This window comes from Melopsittacus undulatus, chromosome 6, assembly GCF_012275295.1.
Source record: "Melopsittacus undulatus isolate bMelUnd1 chromosome 6, bMelUnd1.mat.Z, whole genome shotgun sequence".
NCBI lineage: Eukaryota > Metazoa > Chordata > Aves > Psittaciformes > Psittaculidae > Melopsittacus > Melopsittacus undulatus.
In genome coordinates this window covers 80,895,195-80,912,455 of record NC_047532.1, presented here as the reverse complement: position 1 = coordinate 80,912,455, position 17,261 = coordinate 80,895,195, and the positions used below count along the sequence as shown (strand labels likewise).

At 36.9% G+C, this 17,261-nt stretch overlaps 1 protein-coding gene across 2 annotated transcripts in view; it reads left to right on the top strand.

The window, feature by feature from the left end:
* DACH2 (dachshund family transcription factor 2) overlaps positions 1-17,261 on the top strand; it is a 283,111-nt gene that overhangs the window by 172,824 nt on the left and 93,026 nt on the right. For both annotated transcript variants that reach the window (XM_005148278.3, XM_034064027.1), the window contains one exon: positions 12,118-12,249. In XM_005148278.3, the coding sequence (XP_005148335.2) occupies positions 12,118-12,249 (132 nt within the window). The remainder of the gene's footprint in view (positions 1-12,117; positions 12,250-17,261) is intronic.

The window sequence follows — 17,261 nt, the reverse complement described above, 5'->3', positions numbered from 1 at the left end:
ATATAAAAGCAATGTCTATAGAAGAATCAGAATGTGTCTTTCTCTTACAACTGTTGACAGATGTATCACATATTAAACTTCTAAAGCCAGAGTTAAATTGGAATATTACCTAGAGAAATTTATAATAATATATAATACTCAAGCTATCAACGTGGAAAAACTATAAAAGTAGACTTAAACCTCTCAGCTTGAAAAAATAGAACACAACTCTGTGCTGCAAAAAGTACCGTATTAAATGGCTGAAGACTGCAGAGTATAATAATTTCTAAAGGAAGGTGTTCAAGGCCAGGTTGGACAGAGCCTCGGGTGACATGGTTTAGTAGGAGGTGTCCCTGCCCATGGCAGGGGGGTTAGAACTAGATGATCTTAAGGTCTTTTCCAACCCTAACTATTCTATGATTCTTTGAATACGTGAAAGGGATTACTTACATAATGCAGACTTCTGGAAAACTAATATAAATAGGTACCTGAAATATTTTTCTGAATTGGCTAAAAAAAACAAAACTTCAGTACATCTTGGCTATAATTCATATTAAATATAATTTAATTTATAAAATTTAATTAATTTAAATTAAAAGTTGATAATCTATTTTAAGATCTAAATATACTTTGATTACTGAAATAGTTGCACAAAACCTAAGCTAAAAATGTTTGTTGCCATAGTTTTGGAAGAAATGAAACTGCTATACTAATGCAGACTCAGGAGTAAAGACCAGTACAGTGAATCTGAAAAGATTTGCAAGGGCAAAGAGAATATTTGCATAATTTTAGATTACTGAGTGTTTCAATTCAGTGACTAAATGATTCCTCTCCTCCTTGAGCCTGCATTTGGCTCGGAGGCTGAGAGTTAATTCAGCTTGACCAATGAGTAGAGACACATCCTTTATGATTTTAAAAATGGTGTAGTTCATCTTCTATGTGTTATTTTTATTCACCACCTGGAACAAGAAAATAAGCTTCCAGTCAGTGTCTCAGCTTTGAAAAATGTCCTTTACCTTGCATAGCATAAAATGGAAATAGCTATTCTGGCATAACTTCATAACCAAAGATGATATTAACTTGTTGGGACTAAATTACTTGTCTCCTGCTTATTTGTGTAAGTAAATGTGCATGAATAAACTTTAACAAAACTATATGAAAGTAACTTAAAACCAGAGAGATTGGAACAGTCAGAAGTAAAAGAAGTTAAGGAAAAAGAAAAAGTAAAGGTACACTCTCCTCTGTAGTCACGTTCCATACAGCCTCTGGTGGTGTGATCAATAGTCATTAATTTATGCCCAGAGGAAAATGCAGTTCTCTGTGTTTCTTTACCTGTGTTCTAAACATAGCTAGAAGTTCAGTCTGGTTTCTCCTGTGTACAGGCTGCCTCCTCATTTTTCCTTTGCTGTATTAGAAATTCACAAACCCATGACCTATTTGCAGAAGGTGCCCAAGGCAGCAACTCAGCTTTGACCTGAGGAAGCATGTGGGCATCATTTGCTGCCTGACATGGTGGTTCTTGTCTTGCTGAAATTGGCTGGAAAGTTGCATGAAAGCTTGCCCTTTCCCAAGTACAGCTGATTGGGTCGCTGCCCAAACTCTGCTGAAATAAAAATAAACTAATCTAAAATACTTGGTTTTCTTCTTAGACAGAATTACGTGGCACAAATATGTTGTGACACAGCAGTAATGCCAGTTCACCATAACATTCTACTTAAAACAATCATGTTGAAAGGGACTTTGTGGTGAAAGCTACATTGGTGGTGACTGTGAAGCATCAGGTTATAACTGTTTGGGGTAGATGCATTTTTCCACTCCCTGAATTTAAAAAACTGAAAACAACAAAAATAACCCTCAAATAAACAAAAACTCCACAAAACCAATCAGACAAAACCAAAACACAGCAGGTTTTGTTAATGCCAAAAGAGATAAAGAGATCATAATATTAGAGTAGGAAGAGTTTTTGATTGAGAATGTAGAAACCTAGAATCTAGTCCTTGTTCCCCCATGTATCATTTTATTTTACATTGAACAATTAATGGAAAATTCATTTAGGAAAATTATGAATCAGCTATTCCAAGAAAATTTGCATCATATTTCTATGTTGCATTCTATATTTTTTTTCAGGTTGATAGTACTTGTAAATGTTATAGGTTCTGCCTTAAAACTGGAGATCCGCGTTGAGCCTCTGCAATGATTTCCTGAGTTTTCACTGAACTGTTTTGTTCTTGCAGAAGACATTACTGCTTTACTAGTCTGTCATAATACCATCCAAAATATTTTTCACTGTGAAGAAGCTGAGGTATTTTAAATGGTCTTAAAGTGATAATATTTTGCTTTCATTCAACAATAAGAATTGGAAAGTGATTGTAAGTCTTGGAAAAATATCGCATGAATTTATATTCTTAAGTCATTCTGCTTTCTAACTTGCATTTTTTGAGGTTGCATTAATGAAACGCTATTTGAAGGGGAGTGCATGTGCTTGCTTTTCTCGTGCCTTAAGTTATTATGCTTCAAATAAGTGTGATATTTTTGTGGGTTTTGTGAACTGGCACGTATTTCTCAGCCTTAAGTAACTAAGAGCAGTGGTATCTCTGTTATCATAGCATTCATTTTCTATTCTGGTAGAAGTCTTAAAACATGGCTTATGTGAAAGAAATACCATATAGGGGATGATTCTGTAAAGTTGTATAAGTGGGGGAGTCTGGCTTAAAGTTTACTACCTGAGGTAATGCTAGTTGCTAGCAAGAACTGAGGCATCACAGTGGCTGTGAAGAAGGCAGAAGTGTGTCCTTCAGCGAGTACCACATCTGCACTTGAGGCTTAAGTTTGCATTTGAGTACAAATTGGTATCTCTTCTTCTAGCCAGTGTGAACCATAGTGGAGAACAGATTATTGTTCACAGTATTTCTGCTGTTCATTTTGGAAGCAGAGTTTCTTTGGTGCAGTTGCCATCTTGAGTAAACAGGGAGCTGCTGCTGCTGTTAGTAGCTTGGTGAGTAATAATGTAAAATTATTAATTGGTCAGTTTCAGTTCAGTGAGACAGTCAAAGGAAGGTTGTAGTAACATTTGTCTCCTGTAACACTTAAGCTTCCAGGAGGCATTAGGTAAGGAATCTGAAAGCCATGCTCAGGCTGGTCCCATGGAAGTGAACAGCAGCTAGCAGGGGTAGTACCTTAATAATCCAGGCCCTAACAGCAGTGCTGATCTTGGCAATACATAGAAGTTTCCCCTGAACTACTGCAGCCCGATGAATTTATGGAACTCAGTATTCACTTAAATTCTTGAAATACACCATTTTTAAAATAGTGATTTGAGACAGCTGGGACATAGCTGAGCTGTGCCATATGATAATAAATAAATAAAGAATCAAATAAGTAAATAAATAAATAAATGTATTTGTAGGGTATTTTCCAGTTACAAGTAAGAAGTAGTTTGAAATCACTCACAAAGTTATCCTTATTCTCTGAAGACCTTCCAGCCCAATTAATTTTACAAACTCAAGAGATTTGTGCCAACTCCAGATAAGCTTTCAGACTTTTTGGTACTTAACTGAAAGGACCTCCAAAAACTTCAGCAATTTCCGTGTCATTACCATTTATGAACAAGTGCTTTAAACTCACAGAACTTGATTTAATGGGAAAGGAATAAACGTGGAGAAAAAAATAACAACAGCTAATACTAATTTCAGATGACAGCAGATGCACCATGACAGACTTCTGTGATTATAGAGAAGTTACAGAATGTCCATGATGAATATGAGGACTATTAAGCTTAAGTGTAAATATAATGTAATTTTAGGGTCCTGTGAACCCAGATGTATGCTAAAATGGGTAACTAAGGCCTGCAGGCAGAAGCAAATGCAGTGAGCTCTGAAGCCTAAGAGAAGGTAGCCATTAGGGCCTGTTAGTGTTGTCCAGGGTATTCTGAATTAGTCTCAAGTAAATCTGCACTTGCCATCCTTACTGAAATCTGAATCCTAACGCATGAATTTGTGACTCTTGTGATATATGAGCACACTTTTTAAGTACCCCACAGTGTAAGTTTTCATTTTATGTAGAAAACTTCCAGCATTACTAAAATTGCATCAGATATGCACCAAAGAATGTACAGATTCTCTGTGTAAAGTGACTGTGCTCTTTCCAACAGTAACTCAGTGGTTTATGTGTCTGTCTTATGTATGCTTCCATCTTTGGAAACCTTTAGGTCAAAAGTGGGGTGGTCAGTCAATCAAATATACAGAAGAAGGTAAAGGTCACAGTAGTGCAGCATACTAAAAGTATTATGCATTACAGTCTTGACAAATCATTCTCATGACATAGACAGTAAAAAAAGAGCAGAAATGTCACAAAATTAATCAATTCTTATGAGACACACTGGAAGAATGAAGGAAAAAGAAATTTAATGTAACCCTCTCAGATATGCACATGGCAGTTCTGGATTTTTTCGTTTCCCTCCAATAAGCTAAGCAGCAGTTTTGTTTGGCATAAGATAAAGGCTGCCTTTCTGGGTATGAAGCCATCAGTGAGATATGTAGCAGGGTATTGCTATGGATCATCTAGAATATGAGTGCTCATGTTAACACAGGTTTAAGCACAGGTCTGGGATTAAAATTTCAATATGCTTTGAACTGAGCTCCTCAGGTATAGACAAGAAATCTGACAGGTCATCATATCTCCATATGGATCAAGGATATGAAAAATCTCAGGTACAGAGACTTGATAGAAAGTGTTAATGTTTAAAATGTTTCCAATCTTTTGGGCGGATATTAGGGTAAGATTAAGCTATACAAAACATAGAGGTTATAACTAGGCTGAGAAGCATAAATAATAGCTGTGGACATGGATGAAAGCACCTGGAAATCAAACTCTCCCCATATTTTTAGGTGAACAACCAGATTTGTAAGTGTCAGGACTTTTGCTACTGTCTAAATGTGTGTGAAATAAGGGAATGATAACCTGTTACTTATGTGAATTATTCTGTGGAGTGGCAGGGACATTTTGATGTGTAAAGGTTTTAATCTTGTTTATGCTCATGTGAACTTTTGCATGAAATTATAGTTCAGACTTAAGGTGAGCAAGCACACCATGTTAAACATTACTAGGACTGCAGAACTGAGGCATCAGAAATTCAGAAACATTCGTGCAATCCTAATTCTGATCCCTTGAGCATTTGGCAGAGTCTTTAAATCACATTATCACAAACTGTTTTGTTCCCCAGCGTAACTGCCTGGTTGATGATAGAGAATCGATTGACCTGTGGGGGAAGCAAGGTTGTATGATGAACAGACCTATCTGTAGGTCTGTCCCTATCTAACTGCTGCAGCAGTGGAAGCTATGTGGGGAATATTCAGGGGCTGCAGAAAGGCCTCTCAATAAGGTGTCTCAAGACTGTGTGACAGTTCACTGCAGAAACGAGCAGACTGGAGCTTATGTGTGGAAAATTAACTTCTCACAATTCCTGACAAATGCTTATAATATTTGTTTAGGTTTTTTCCCTCCCTCAAGAAAGTTCTTTTGCCATAGTATGATTTTCTTGACATTTTCAAGTGTTGGTATTTAAAAATTTAAGGCCACTCAAAAATTTTAACTATTGTCTGAAATGTTTTGCTGAGGATGATCTTCAGTAGTCTCTGAGTACGTGAACATGTAGAGAATTATCTGTATTTTCTCTTTCACTTTGAACATGTAACTTGTATGAATACTGTGTTAATACTTCCAGATTTTCTGCTCTAACAATCAATTTTTGCATGTTTGCACCTTCTGCTTGGGGTGCTTTACTGTTGAAAAATGGGAAAGAGGAGCATACTTTTAAACTGGTTGTATTATCAGAACAACTGGCTGCAGGTATCGGAACAGAGGAATGAAACTCAGCTGTTGTAATACATTTTTTTTGTTATTGACTACATTTCAGCTTGGCAATGTCAAATGGATGTAACATGGATTTCAGTCTGGGCTCAAAGCATCCTCCTAGGACCTGGGGTGAATACTCACACCACTTAGCCCATGATAAAGCCTTGTGCTATGGTGCTTTTGCTGAAATCCCATCCTCTGCCTGCAGTGGCCAATTACTCATCAAGTTCCTTCTTTGCAGTCTCTCAGATGTTTCATGTTGATGGATTATCATGACCTATCTGAAATGATAGCTAGGATATCTTTGAACAACCATTGAAAGCATAACATGCGCTAGAGCTAAAACTTCACTTTCTAGTTGAGTCAGTTTACAGAAGTGGAAGAAATCTGCAATAATAAGACTGAAGTGTTTGGACCTGTGTCAGAAATGCTCTAACACTTGGCTTATTTTAAAGTTCTTCTTCAAGAATGAGGTTTCACTGTCCTTTGTGTTCATAGCTGGGTTTTACCTACCTGTTTAGTAGTAAACAAGGATGATTCATTTCGGCTACAGAGAAGCCTCCGCTTTTGAATGTGAGTGATTAAATTAATAAGTAAATTCCTGTGAGCATTTTGAAAACATGAAGTACATTATATGTATCTACCTTAATTCATTTCTGTATTGAAAATAATGGGAAAGTAAATCTTTTTCAGCCTTCTAAGGCCTATTTTTTTGGATGTTTCAGAATTGTTTTCGCTGTTTGCAATATGGTATCTCATACTAACATTTCATACTACCAGATGTTTCATTATTCCTGTTTCAGCACATTATACTTGACCCATAGCAGCTTTGAATGCAAATAACAGACAAGCTGATGCACAATGCTTGACTGTTAGACTGAAATAATATGGCAAGGCTAAACTGGTTTTCATTTTTCCTTTTGAATATTATTAATTGCAATGTGGTGACGGTTAATTTAATTAAATGTTTTGTTTTAATACCATTCTTCAGTTCACTGACTCACTGTTTCATTTAATTAATTGCAAACCTCTAGATTTGATTACTCATAGTTCTCCTTTAGTTAATTTACTTGTTCACAGTTTTGACAGAAAAGCTTTCAAATGAAGGAGGGGTACAGTCTAATCAGGGAACTGAAAAAATAGCCTTAACTAGAGTACAAGATTAGCAGATACTCAGGGTCACCTTAAAATGCTCAGAGTCCTTGTATTCACCACCAAAATCCAATTGTCAATGACTGGACCTTAGTTAAACATGAAGGATTCACTTACATTTAAGATACCCTACATGCCTCTGTGTGGGAATGTGATTGAGTTTTGGTTTGTTATGTCACCAAGAAGCTATGTGCTAATGAGTAAATGGTGATGTTCACTGGAAGCAAGAGGCACTGTCCCCTCATGTCCTGGTGGGTGGGTTCAGCACTGCCCTGTACTGGGATACTGGCCCTGAGGGGGACAGGCTACAAACAACTTTGGAGTTGGTAACTTGAGCCATCAAGTAAAAATGGGGTTTTTTGTTGAAATAACTCCCAAGACTTCACAGAGGAATAATCTTCGATAGTCTTTTTGTGTCTGCATAGGGGGTATTTGAGCAAACAATTAACCACTGACTTTAATATGATGCAGACAAGGAATGGAGAAACCTCACTGGTCTTCACACCCTCTGCACTACAGTACTACAGGTATCTGGGCTTTAGGAGCAAAGGTCATGTTCAATATGTTCAGCCCTAACAGAAGTAACCAAGCCTCACAGTACGTTCAGGGCTACTTGATCTCCTATACCCTACAAGCAGCATGTCTTCCCTAGAGCAGTGCAGTGTGCCAGGTTGAATAAGCTGAGCATGGTCCTAATTTGGATCAAAACCTTGAATTTGAAAACTGTTTGGTGCTTAGATGTATTTTAACTGTGGCTCAGAATACAACTGCAGAATTATCCTTCAGTGCAACCTGAGCAAAAAATGTGCTGGTCTGTGTGTCCTTGACCGGTTATTTCAAGGCTAAAATCCTGTGTGGTACAGCAGTTATGCAGACTTGTCAAAGGGAGAGTACACAGCATCCTGACAAAACTGGAATTACGGAATGAAGATTACTAATGGCAGTTGGTTGTTCTGCCATATGCACGATGCAGGTGTACTTGAGTACACACCATCACAATCTGTTACGCAAACGTAATGGAGATTCATCTTTAGAAGCTGACCCAGAACGTGGCTCTGAGATCTCTGTGTTACCACTGATGTATCTCTCAAAGATCCTCACCAGCTCTTTGTGGAGCTGCTGCCTTTCAGCTGAGGCAAATGGTGGGTTGTGGGGTACTGCTGGCAGGAGTAGCTCTGCTGGCCGCATGGTGGCTAGGGGTTTGGAAAACACATCATGGCTACAGTGCTGAGACTCACAAGTTGTTGTTAGCATAAAGTTGTGTGTGTTTGTCTTAGTAAGTGGTACATAGTTAATTTCCTGGGTGTTTAGTGACTGATCACAGCTGGCAGAAGATAACTGAAGGACGGGAAATTTAAAGTGAAAATGGAGAGAAAAAACCAGAAGCTTTGAAGTGTGTAATCCAGCATGTCGGTTTTCCTAGTGATCCTTTTTTTTGTAGGTGAAAGCAGACGGATAGATGTATATGATACAGCTGGTTTTAAGCACATTTTTCAAAGTGAGGTACTCCGAGTGAGATTCTGCTGCTGATATTGATTCATCTGAGAGGATGGAAATGATTCTTCAGTTCTTTGTAGTTCTTTAGATAAGTCAGTTGAAGAATAGCCCTAGCTGGAGCTGAGTCAATTATAGAGAGGAGTTTTATTAATAGTTAAATTAAATAGTAGCTTCAGTAGCATTACCCACAGCCATAGCCTTAATTGAAGATTATGCCAGTGGGTGATTTGCTGTACATTTTCTCCCGTCATTTCAGTCAGTAGCACACCCTTACTGCTGAAACCATTTGCTTTAACCTCAGTTTTATTAGCTTTCAGAAATGCTGAAGCATTAGTACACTGTTTTTAAAGTGCCTCATACAGTTAGATTCTGGGGCTTTTGCTGCTATCACAGCTCGAGTAGGAAATTGTGTAGACTGGGGCGTGAGTGAGAGAATCAAGACTGCTGATACTGAGCTTAGAGATAGTATTGGGCATATCTGCTTCAACTTTATGCCTGCCTGCTAAGGATCTTCAGGTGCAAGGCCTTCCACATTAGAACGGTGCTTTAAACTTCTAATGCTGAAATAGAGTGACTTTGGTGTGGCAGATGGCACAGCATAGATTCCCGATACATCACAGTTTTTTGGCTCTTGTCCTTATGACAGCTGTGTCTGGTTAGGGACCTAAAAATGCCTGACAATAATTACCTTTAATTTCTGCAGGTGGCATCATGGTGATTTTAGGACTGTGTTTATTGTTTTCTGTTTGCTCCTCAGTGCCCTTTCTGTGCTGGTATGACTGTTCAGTATGGGTTTTGAATTTTGTTAGTTTGAGGGGGTTTTGTACAGTGCAGTGGATAAGTTTTTGTCTTGCCTTTTCTCTGAACATTTTACTAAATGTCTGAATTTACTTTCTATTTCCTGTTTATTTACTCTTTTGTATATTTAAACTAAGTAAAATTTTATGACTAATAGTATAAAGAACCTGTATAAATACTGACCCAGATGAAAATACTTACTGCTGTAGTGGTTTATCTATACATACTTGGGTACATACAAATGATAAAATGTTATGATAAAAACCTTCATGTTCAGACTTTGTGTTTTTTGTAGCCCTTAAAATAAATGTGAATTCTTTGCAAATGGCTTAGAAGTATACAGTGAAAACAGAGTAGGATGTGAGTGGGTACAAGTTCTGAAAATGCTTTAGTGATGGCAGTTCCTCAAAACTTGGAATTTATTGGGATAAGCAGGAAAAGTGTAGCTGTGCAGGTAGGCAGGCAAGGCACACACGTGCCTGGAAATGTTAAAAGCAGTAAATTCTTCAGAAGGCTTCTGCTGATGCTGTTTCTTGAACTTCCTGAAAATAAGGTGAAATTCACTCACTGAATTCACTCAGAGCAATCCCACTTCCTTTCCCTAAGAAAAGAAATAGGAAAGTTTATATACCATTTCACCTCTTCCAGAAAGTGTGTAAACAGTTTTTATCATTGAAGATGTATTCTTTAATAGATTATGTGTGAGTGATATCAGCTAGCGAATTGGCAAAAACAGGAGTTTAAACATCAGGATATTATATCCACTTGATACAAACCCTGTAGCATTTGCAAAAGAACTTAAAGGATATTAAGAAAAATCCTGATTTTTAAATTAAAAGTGACTACTGTTATGATATTGTGATCTTCTGTGTGCAGTGAGGTCTGCCTTAAATGAATCTTGAAGGACAAGATTCCTGATGATGTTTTCTGGACTTATTTTTATATGTTTGTATTTAGTGTATATTAATAATGAAGTCAATGTAGTATTTCATGTACCAATGACAGAGCAGTAAAACAAATGCCTAATTGGTGTAGGTAATATTTGTTGGATCTGGAGTGAGAGCTCTGGGGGAATACAGGAGTATGTAACTACAGATTGTTTTTGTGAATGCTGAGATGCTTTTAGGCAAGATGGGATGAGGAAGACAGCCTGGAGAAAAGGGGGCTTGTGTAACTCCCACCTCCTTTTTTTCCCATCTCAAATTTCCTGATAGTAATCAGGAATATCTTTGCTGAAATTAAGCAAGTTGATGTATCCATATGTGATAATACACATCCATCCTGCATGCAGTTGGAGCCTATGGTTGCTTGCTTACTTAAGTCTTATTAAAATAATGAGAACTTCTGTGAAGCCTATTATAGGAGCAGTAGAACTAAAACTAAATGTCAAATACATAGCAGCTTTTAAAGTATTTTTATTTATGGGTATGTGGCAGTATAGGATGCGAAAATTACTGGTTCACTTTATAATCAGTATCTGATCTCTTGATAAGCAGGACTTTCCAGAAATAGCAGATTATTTAATACTAGTTTGATGTATGGTATCTCTGTGGGTTGATACAACATGTGCCACCAGCAAAAAAACATGGGCTTTTTGGTAAATGCAGTTTAGTGAATTTGTGAAACTCTTGCATAGTCAATTACAAAATAGCTGATATGAAGCATTTAGGTTGCTTTTTTACAAATGATGAAAACAAGTCATGCTATACTGGGAGGAAGACAGTAAATCTATTTAATGTGTAACTGAATAAACAGTTATACCCATAGAGATCTTTTTGGTTACATAGCCTTAGCCCTTGTAGTTTCCTGCAAGATAGATGAACTTCAGATAAGGTATTCAGAGTCATAGAATCATAGAATAGTTAGGGTTGGAAAGGATCTTAAGATCATCTAGTTCCAGCCCCCCTGGCATGGGCAGGGACATCTCGCACTAAACCATGGCACCCAAGGCTTCGTCCAACCTGGCGTGAACACTGCCAGCGTTTCCAGTCACATCTTTCCCAGAGTAAAAGATTTGATACTGTTTGGAGGCAAATCTGGTCCCCTACTGACCGAGTCAAATGATAGAATTTTAAAAGTATACTCTTGTGGAAAAAAGATAATGGAAATCAAAAGAATTAAAAAAATGCTCATGATGGTAACTTGTAGCCTGACACTGCTCTACTACTGCTCTTTTACCATTGGAAATAATAGGGTTTTAGTCACTGGAAAATCTACCACTAACTACCCCTTAATTCTGTAAATCTGTGCTGGTATTAATGGTCTCTTAAAGGTGGGCTTGAGTTTGTAATTACTCATATTCTACTTGTCTAAAATTTCCAATATAATATTTTCCCGTAACAATAATACTGATCCCAACCAAAAGACATCAGAAAAAGACAATAATATTTGGATATATAATATAATAGTACAGCTCTGATTGTTCCAGGTTAATTGCCTTTGAACTGTTGAAATTAAGGAATGCTGTGTCTTACCTAATGTACTTGGAAATTTTGTAGCAGCTAAATAAGTCAACCAGAAAGTGATCAAAGTGACAAAGTGATCAAAGTGAAATGGAAATGATATGTAAAAGTATAATCAAAAGGGCTACCATTAAGTAAATATTTTGGAATGTTAGACATGTTAAAAAAAAAAGAAAAGAAAAACATGAGAGAAGTAAATGGTTTACTGAAATAACTCTAAAATAAAATTAGTGTCCAGAATAACATTGCATAGCAGACTAACAATGTGAATTGAGTTTATGTGACTTCTCAGTGAAAGGAATTTTTCTGTTCTTCATCCTTTTAGTGCTGCATTGTATGGTTTGATATTGCATTTTATTTATTTATATTTCTGCAGGTCTGACAGCGGCTGCCATGGCAGAGGCTATGAAGTTACAGAAAATGAAACTTATGGCAATGAATAGCCTTCATGGAAGTGGAAGTCAAAATGGAACAGAGTCAGAAAATGAAGAGCTCAATTCAAATGCAGGTAAGTAATGCTGTGCATGGGAAACAAAATCTGAAATCTGTCTCAAATTCTTGTGCTCTTTTATTTTGTAAGCTTTGCTCTGCCAGTGTCAAATCAAACCTCCTGCACCCATTCCTGCAGTATTCCTCCAGTTTTCCTCCTAACGGCCCTCTTCATTAATTTTTGTAAAAATATTGGTGAAGGATTGATTTTATTGTATGAGAATGCAGACATTTTAAACTGTTCCCTAAACATATTTGTACTAACAAAAGACTTCTCTATTGGCAATAATGCAGCACTTCTAGAGTTTTCCTGTAGATGATGGAAAGTTTCCAAAACATCAGATTGTTGGAACTTATAATGAGATCCACAGTTCACTAGAGAAAGGTAAAGAAGGGAATGTTAAATTACCAAGTCTCTGGCTTTTCTGCATTTTGTTCTTCCCTTGTATGGATGTTTGCAAACCACAGCTATGAAGGAGAGTCGTGGTAAACATTTGTTATGGCCAACCTGGCTGGAATAACCTGAGGTGGAAGGCACTGAACACACATCTATACTTCTGTAAGCATTAGTATAAACTTGAACTAAGCTCCCCAAGTCCCAGCTACACAAGAATTGGGTTCAAAGTTTAAGTAAGAAGGTAATACTTTGAAGAGGATATCTTCTTTGTTTATTCTAATGTCATTTTCAGGTATAAATAAAGAGATTTTTACTTGAATAGTGTAGAGAACCTAGAATAAGAAATCTGTTTTGTCTCAGAGAGTTGCTAGTTACCTGCCTTTGTTACGCTGTTTCACCTGGACTTAGTTTTTTCACATAATCCTACAATGCACTCTTACCATTTTGGAAGTTTATGCATCCTTTGTTTTCATTATCAATTCAAGAACAGAGGCATTGTGTAATCCCTCACTGCATTCACATCTCCCATTGGCATTCACACATCTCTGAAGTCACACATGCGTCTCTAAAGATGAAGATGCTCTAACGGTTTGCTTGCTTGGATGGAGTATAGTGTATATGCATTGTACCATCAAGATGGTAATTTATTAGACCAATAAAGCAGCAGCTGGGAGGTCTTAGATTCATTTTCTAAAGGAATAACTTTGAATTCATGACAAATTATGCACAAAGCAGTCTTTCCAAAAGTGGTATTGCCTCTTGCTAATTTTGTGTACTCATCTGTATTGAAGAAATCTGGCTTTGAATTCATACATTAAATCCTTCCCCAGCTTTCTATTATGTAGGATATGTATTTCTTATTCACCTCTCAGACCCTAATTACTTAGTGTGTATTGAATTCAGAAAAAAAACACTGAGAAGGCTTATTTAGTTTGTGTAACTCTTATACTCTGTATATAGTTCAAAATGAACTATGAAGTTTCACTGAATGCTAAGAAATATGACTGAAGGTAGAATTCCTACAGGAAGGCAAGGAAACTTCATACAGAAAAGACGTACTGTTAGCATTAGGGGGTTTAAAAGCTTGCTAATCTGAATGTTCATGGTTTCATGTGTTACCTGATTTGGCAAAATTTGTATACTTCATTTAGTGAGAAACTAGAGTACATTGATATTATTATTTTAGGTACCTTGTTGGCAAGTTTTATAGGGGACTATCATACCAGCTTTTCGACAGTACATCTAAAGTGTGCATATTAAATGAAGGCTCTCTGAGATTTAGCAATTCAATGAGTTCTATAACTGACTAAATACCAATTTAAATATTTGGAAAAATTCCTGCTGACTTTAGCTGAAGTTCCAGTGGGGCCCAAGGATAAGGATATGGTGTCAGTTATGTAAAGATCTTTTCTCAATTCTTTTCATTCCCTAATTGAGTAAAATTGCCAAGAGGAAATTTGCTGGATCAAGTTGCTTTCAGACAAAGAAAAAATTCCTTAACAAAAAGAACTCCTACTATACTACAAATCCCGATTTCCCCTCTTTTTAGTATCTTCAGTGCCAGCATTAGGATCATTTACTTCATGCATGGCTTCTCTGTGTATTGGAGAATCATTTTTTAAAGATTTACATTCAGAAGGTACAGCAGGATTTGTCAACCCTCCCCCCCCCAAAAAAAAAGACAACACACAAAAAAACCCCCAAAAGAACACAACCCCCCAAAAAAACAACAAAATGAATGGAATGTAAAACAAGCGAACTGTTCACTGTCCAGAATAACTGAGGAATTATCAAATATTCACTCCAGGAAACTCATTGGGGTGTAAAGAGACTGGGCATTTTATTTAGAAGTTGATGCACATTTTGTAACTTTGATTCACTGTGAAGAGAGTACCATAAGATGCATGAAACCTTTACCAACTGTTTGTTTTGCTCTAGACTCTTGCAGTTTAGTTGACTATTAAAAGCAGAATGGGGATGTGAAATGGGAAAGAAAATTGAATTTTGAAATTTTTTTACCAGGAAGATGTAAGAAAGAACAGAACAAAGGAGTCAGAAGCCTCATAAGTGAGAAAAACATTTTATTTTAGGAGAGAGACCTACAGTTTCTTTGATTTGAGGTTGTGTTTAATAGCTTCTGTAATGGCTGCAACATGACTCTGCATCTAGATTTCAGCATGAATAACAACCTGTTCGTGTTTCATTTAGCTCCAAATGAGAAATTCTGTCTTTTATTGTTTTAGGAAATTAGTCTGTGTACTATTGCTCCTGGAACTTTATAATTAATCACTAAAGGTTATGGCTATGGAGAGTTTGTGGGAAATAGATGTCTGAATGATTATAATTGTAGCTGTCAAATCAGAAATATAGTTATACAGAGCAGAGGACCTTTTGTTTCCTTTGATTATTTTTTTTTTCTTTCTAGTGTAAGAAAGGCTTTTAGGGTTGCAGTTTTACTTAAAAAATCACAACTATAGAGATTGTTGGGTTTCCACCTCAGTGTTGCACATTGGCTTTCATTGGTGTGCGTAAGATACCACCAGATAGTTCACATTAGGGTGTGTGCCTTCCTCCTCATTCTGTAGTCTGATGAGTGGAATTGTTTCTTTTGCTGTAGCATGTTTTGAATTAAAAATGTAGTTGATCTGTATTAGGTTCTGAAATTTTATTGCCAGATTTTTTGGAAGTATGTCATTATATACAGGCCTTTAGTGTAATAAAAAAATGGTGAGGATGGCCTGTCAGATTAATTTCATTCCCCATCTGTATCTTTTGAAGTTGGTATGAAATAATTTTGGATTTGCTTCTTTAGCAGTGACTAGAATGTCACTTCTGTAGTTTCTTTCTGTGTGTGCACCTATGATGATGGAGATTTTTCAAGAATTTCTTTATCTGAAGCCAAAATTCATGCTATCTATTTAAAACAGTATCTCTGACTCTCAGGATCACTGAATAAATTCCTCATAATGATGTATTGTCCTCTAGGAAATCATACGTGTGGAACTGAGTCTTACAAGTGTGTCTAAAACTCTGGGGAGTAAATGTGCCACTTCTTTTCCTGCTTATATTCCAGCTGGCATGCTTTTGCCATCAGGTTCTACCTACCTCCTTTTTGTGATATTCCAGTAATCATCTCAGTAGTGGTGGAGTTTAGCGCTGGAGTATTCTAACTAACTTATTATAAATAAATAAATGCTGCTAGAGACAATGCTGCAACTGTGAAAAATGTACCAAACAACCAAAAAATATGCACGTATTTTTTAATTGAAGTAATGCATTAGTTCACAGTGCTGTGAGGAATGTTGTTATACGTTGGAACATTAATGTCCTCCTTCCACTCTCTCTGCGGAAGAGAAAGAGATTTGTTTGCACCTTCCTACTCATCATATGAGGTGTTGAAGCAAATTTCTCAGGCAGTTAAACCCTCATGTTTAATCTGGCAATATAGGTTCTCTGGCCCCAAAGTCCAGCTGATCTCTGCTAGCTGTTCCTTGTGGCTTAGTGTCTGTCTTCATCTTATTGTAGGATCTGGGAAAGAAGGTTGAAATCATGAACCACCTATTTGGCTCCCTAGGTGTCTGAAAGAGAGAAAAATTAATCCCTCTGTAATTCCCAGTGGCCGTAAGACTTTCCATAAGCCTGTTCTTACTTTTTGGCTACTCTGTGCGAGTCCCTGGAGATTAGATGGTTTGACGATGGCAGTCAGTGCACACATCTGAGGGTTGTCCTGAGTCCAGAGGGTTGCTATAGCTAAGGCAAGTCATGCTGTAAAGCATGACAAATAGTATGTGCCTTTCATATTCCACTTAGGAAAATGAGGAGGATTGCAAGTTTGAAGCTGGCAGCTGAAGTCAGGTAGGATAGATGCATATGCAGATTGTTGTAAGTCCAGCCACATAATCAGTTTCAGTGTTCTATAGAAATAAAATAGAACAAAACGTCTCTGGTTGCACAAAAGTGTTTATAAAGATCATCTGTTTCATTATCATGCAATACTAAAATTAGGTGAAGTGTATTCTGGAAATTAGCATATAATTGCCTAGGGAAATTGGAAACTTGCTTGAAATCAGCGGTGGTTTTTTTAATAGTATGGCAGCAGGTAATTTGTACAAATATGTGATACAAGTGGAATGTGAAGGATAGATTGCAAAGCACAGTATTAGTGATATTGCCTGATCATCCTATAAGGTGTACAAGCAAATAAGGATCAGTGCATAGCAGTCCCTGACAGTACCTGTTTGTTCAAAACCTCAGTGCAAAGAATAAAGCAGTTACTTCCTTCTGTTGGCTTTTGGAGTTAGCATGCATGATTTAATAAATGTGTTTTGCTTTCCCAAGAGAGATATCAAACAGTACTAAGTGTTTCAGTGGTATTTCCTTAGGAAGTCAAAATGTTATTCTGTATGTAGAGTCTTGTTGCTTAATTTCCAGACAAGGAGCTAAGTTAGGCAGAAAAGAAAGGAAAAACACCCCAGCTTTTGGCATATGAGGATCAGAGAAAGAGCTGTTCATAGGAAGAAAAAAATAAAAAGTGTTATCTTTGAATCCTTTTTTCCCTTCAGTACCTGCCATGCAGTTTTCTCACAAATGCAAACATCCTTCACAATCTGTTTAAAAAACCACAAATACATCAC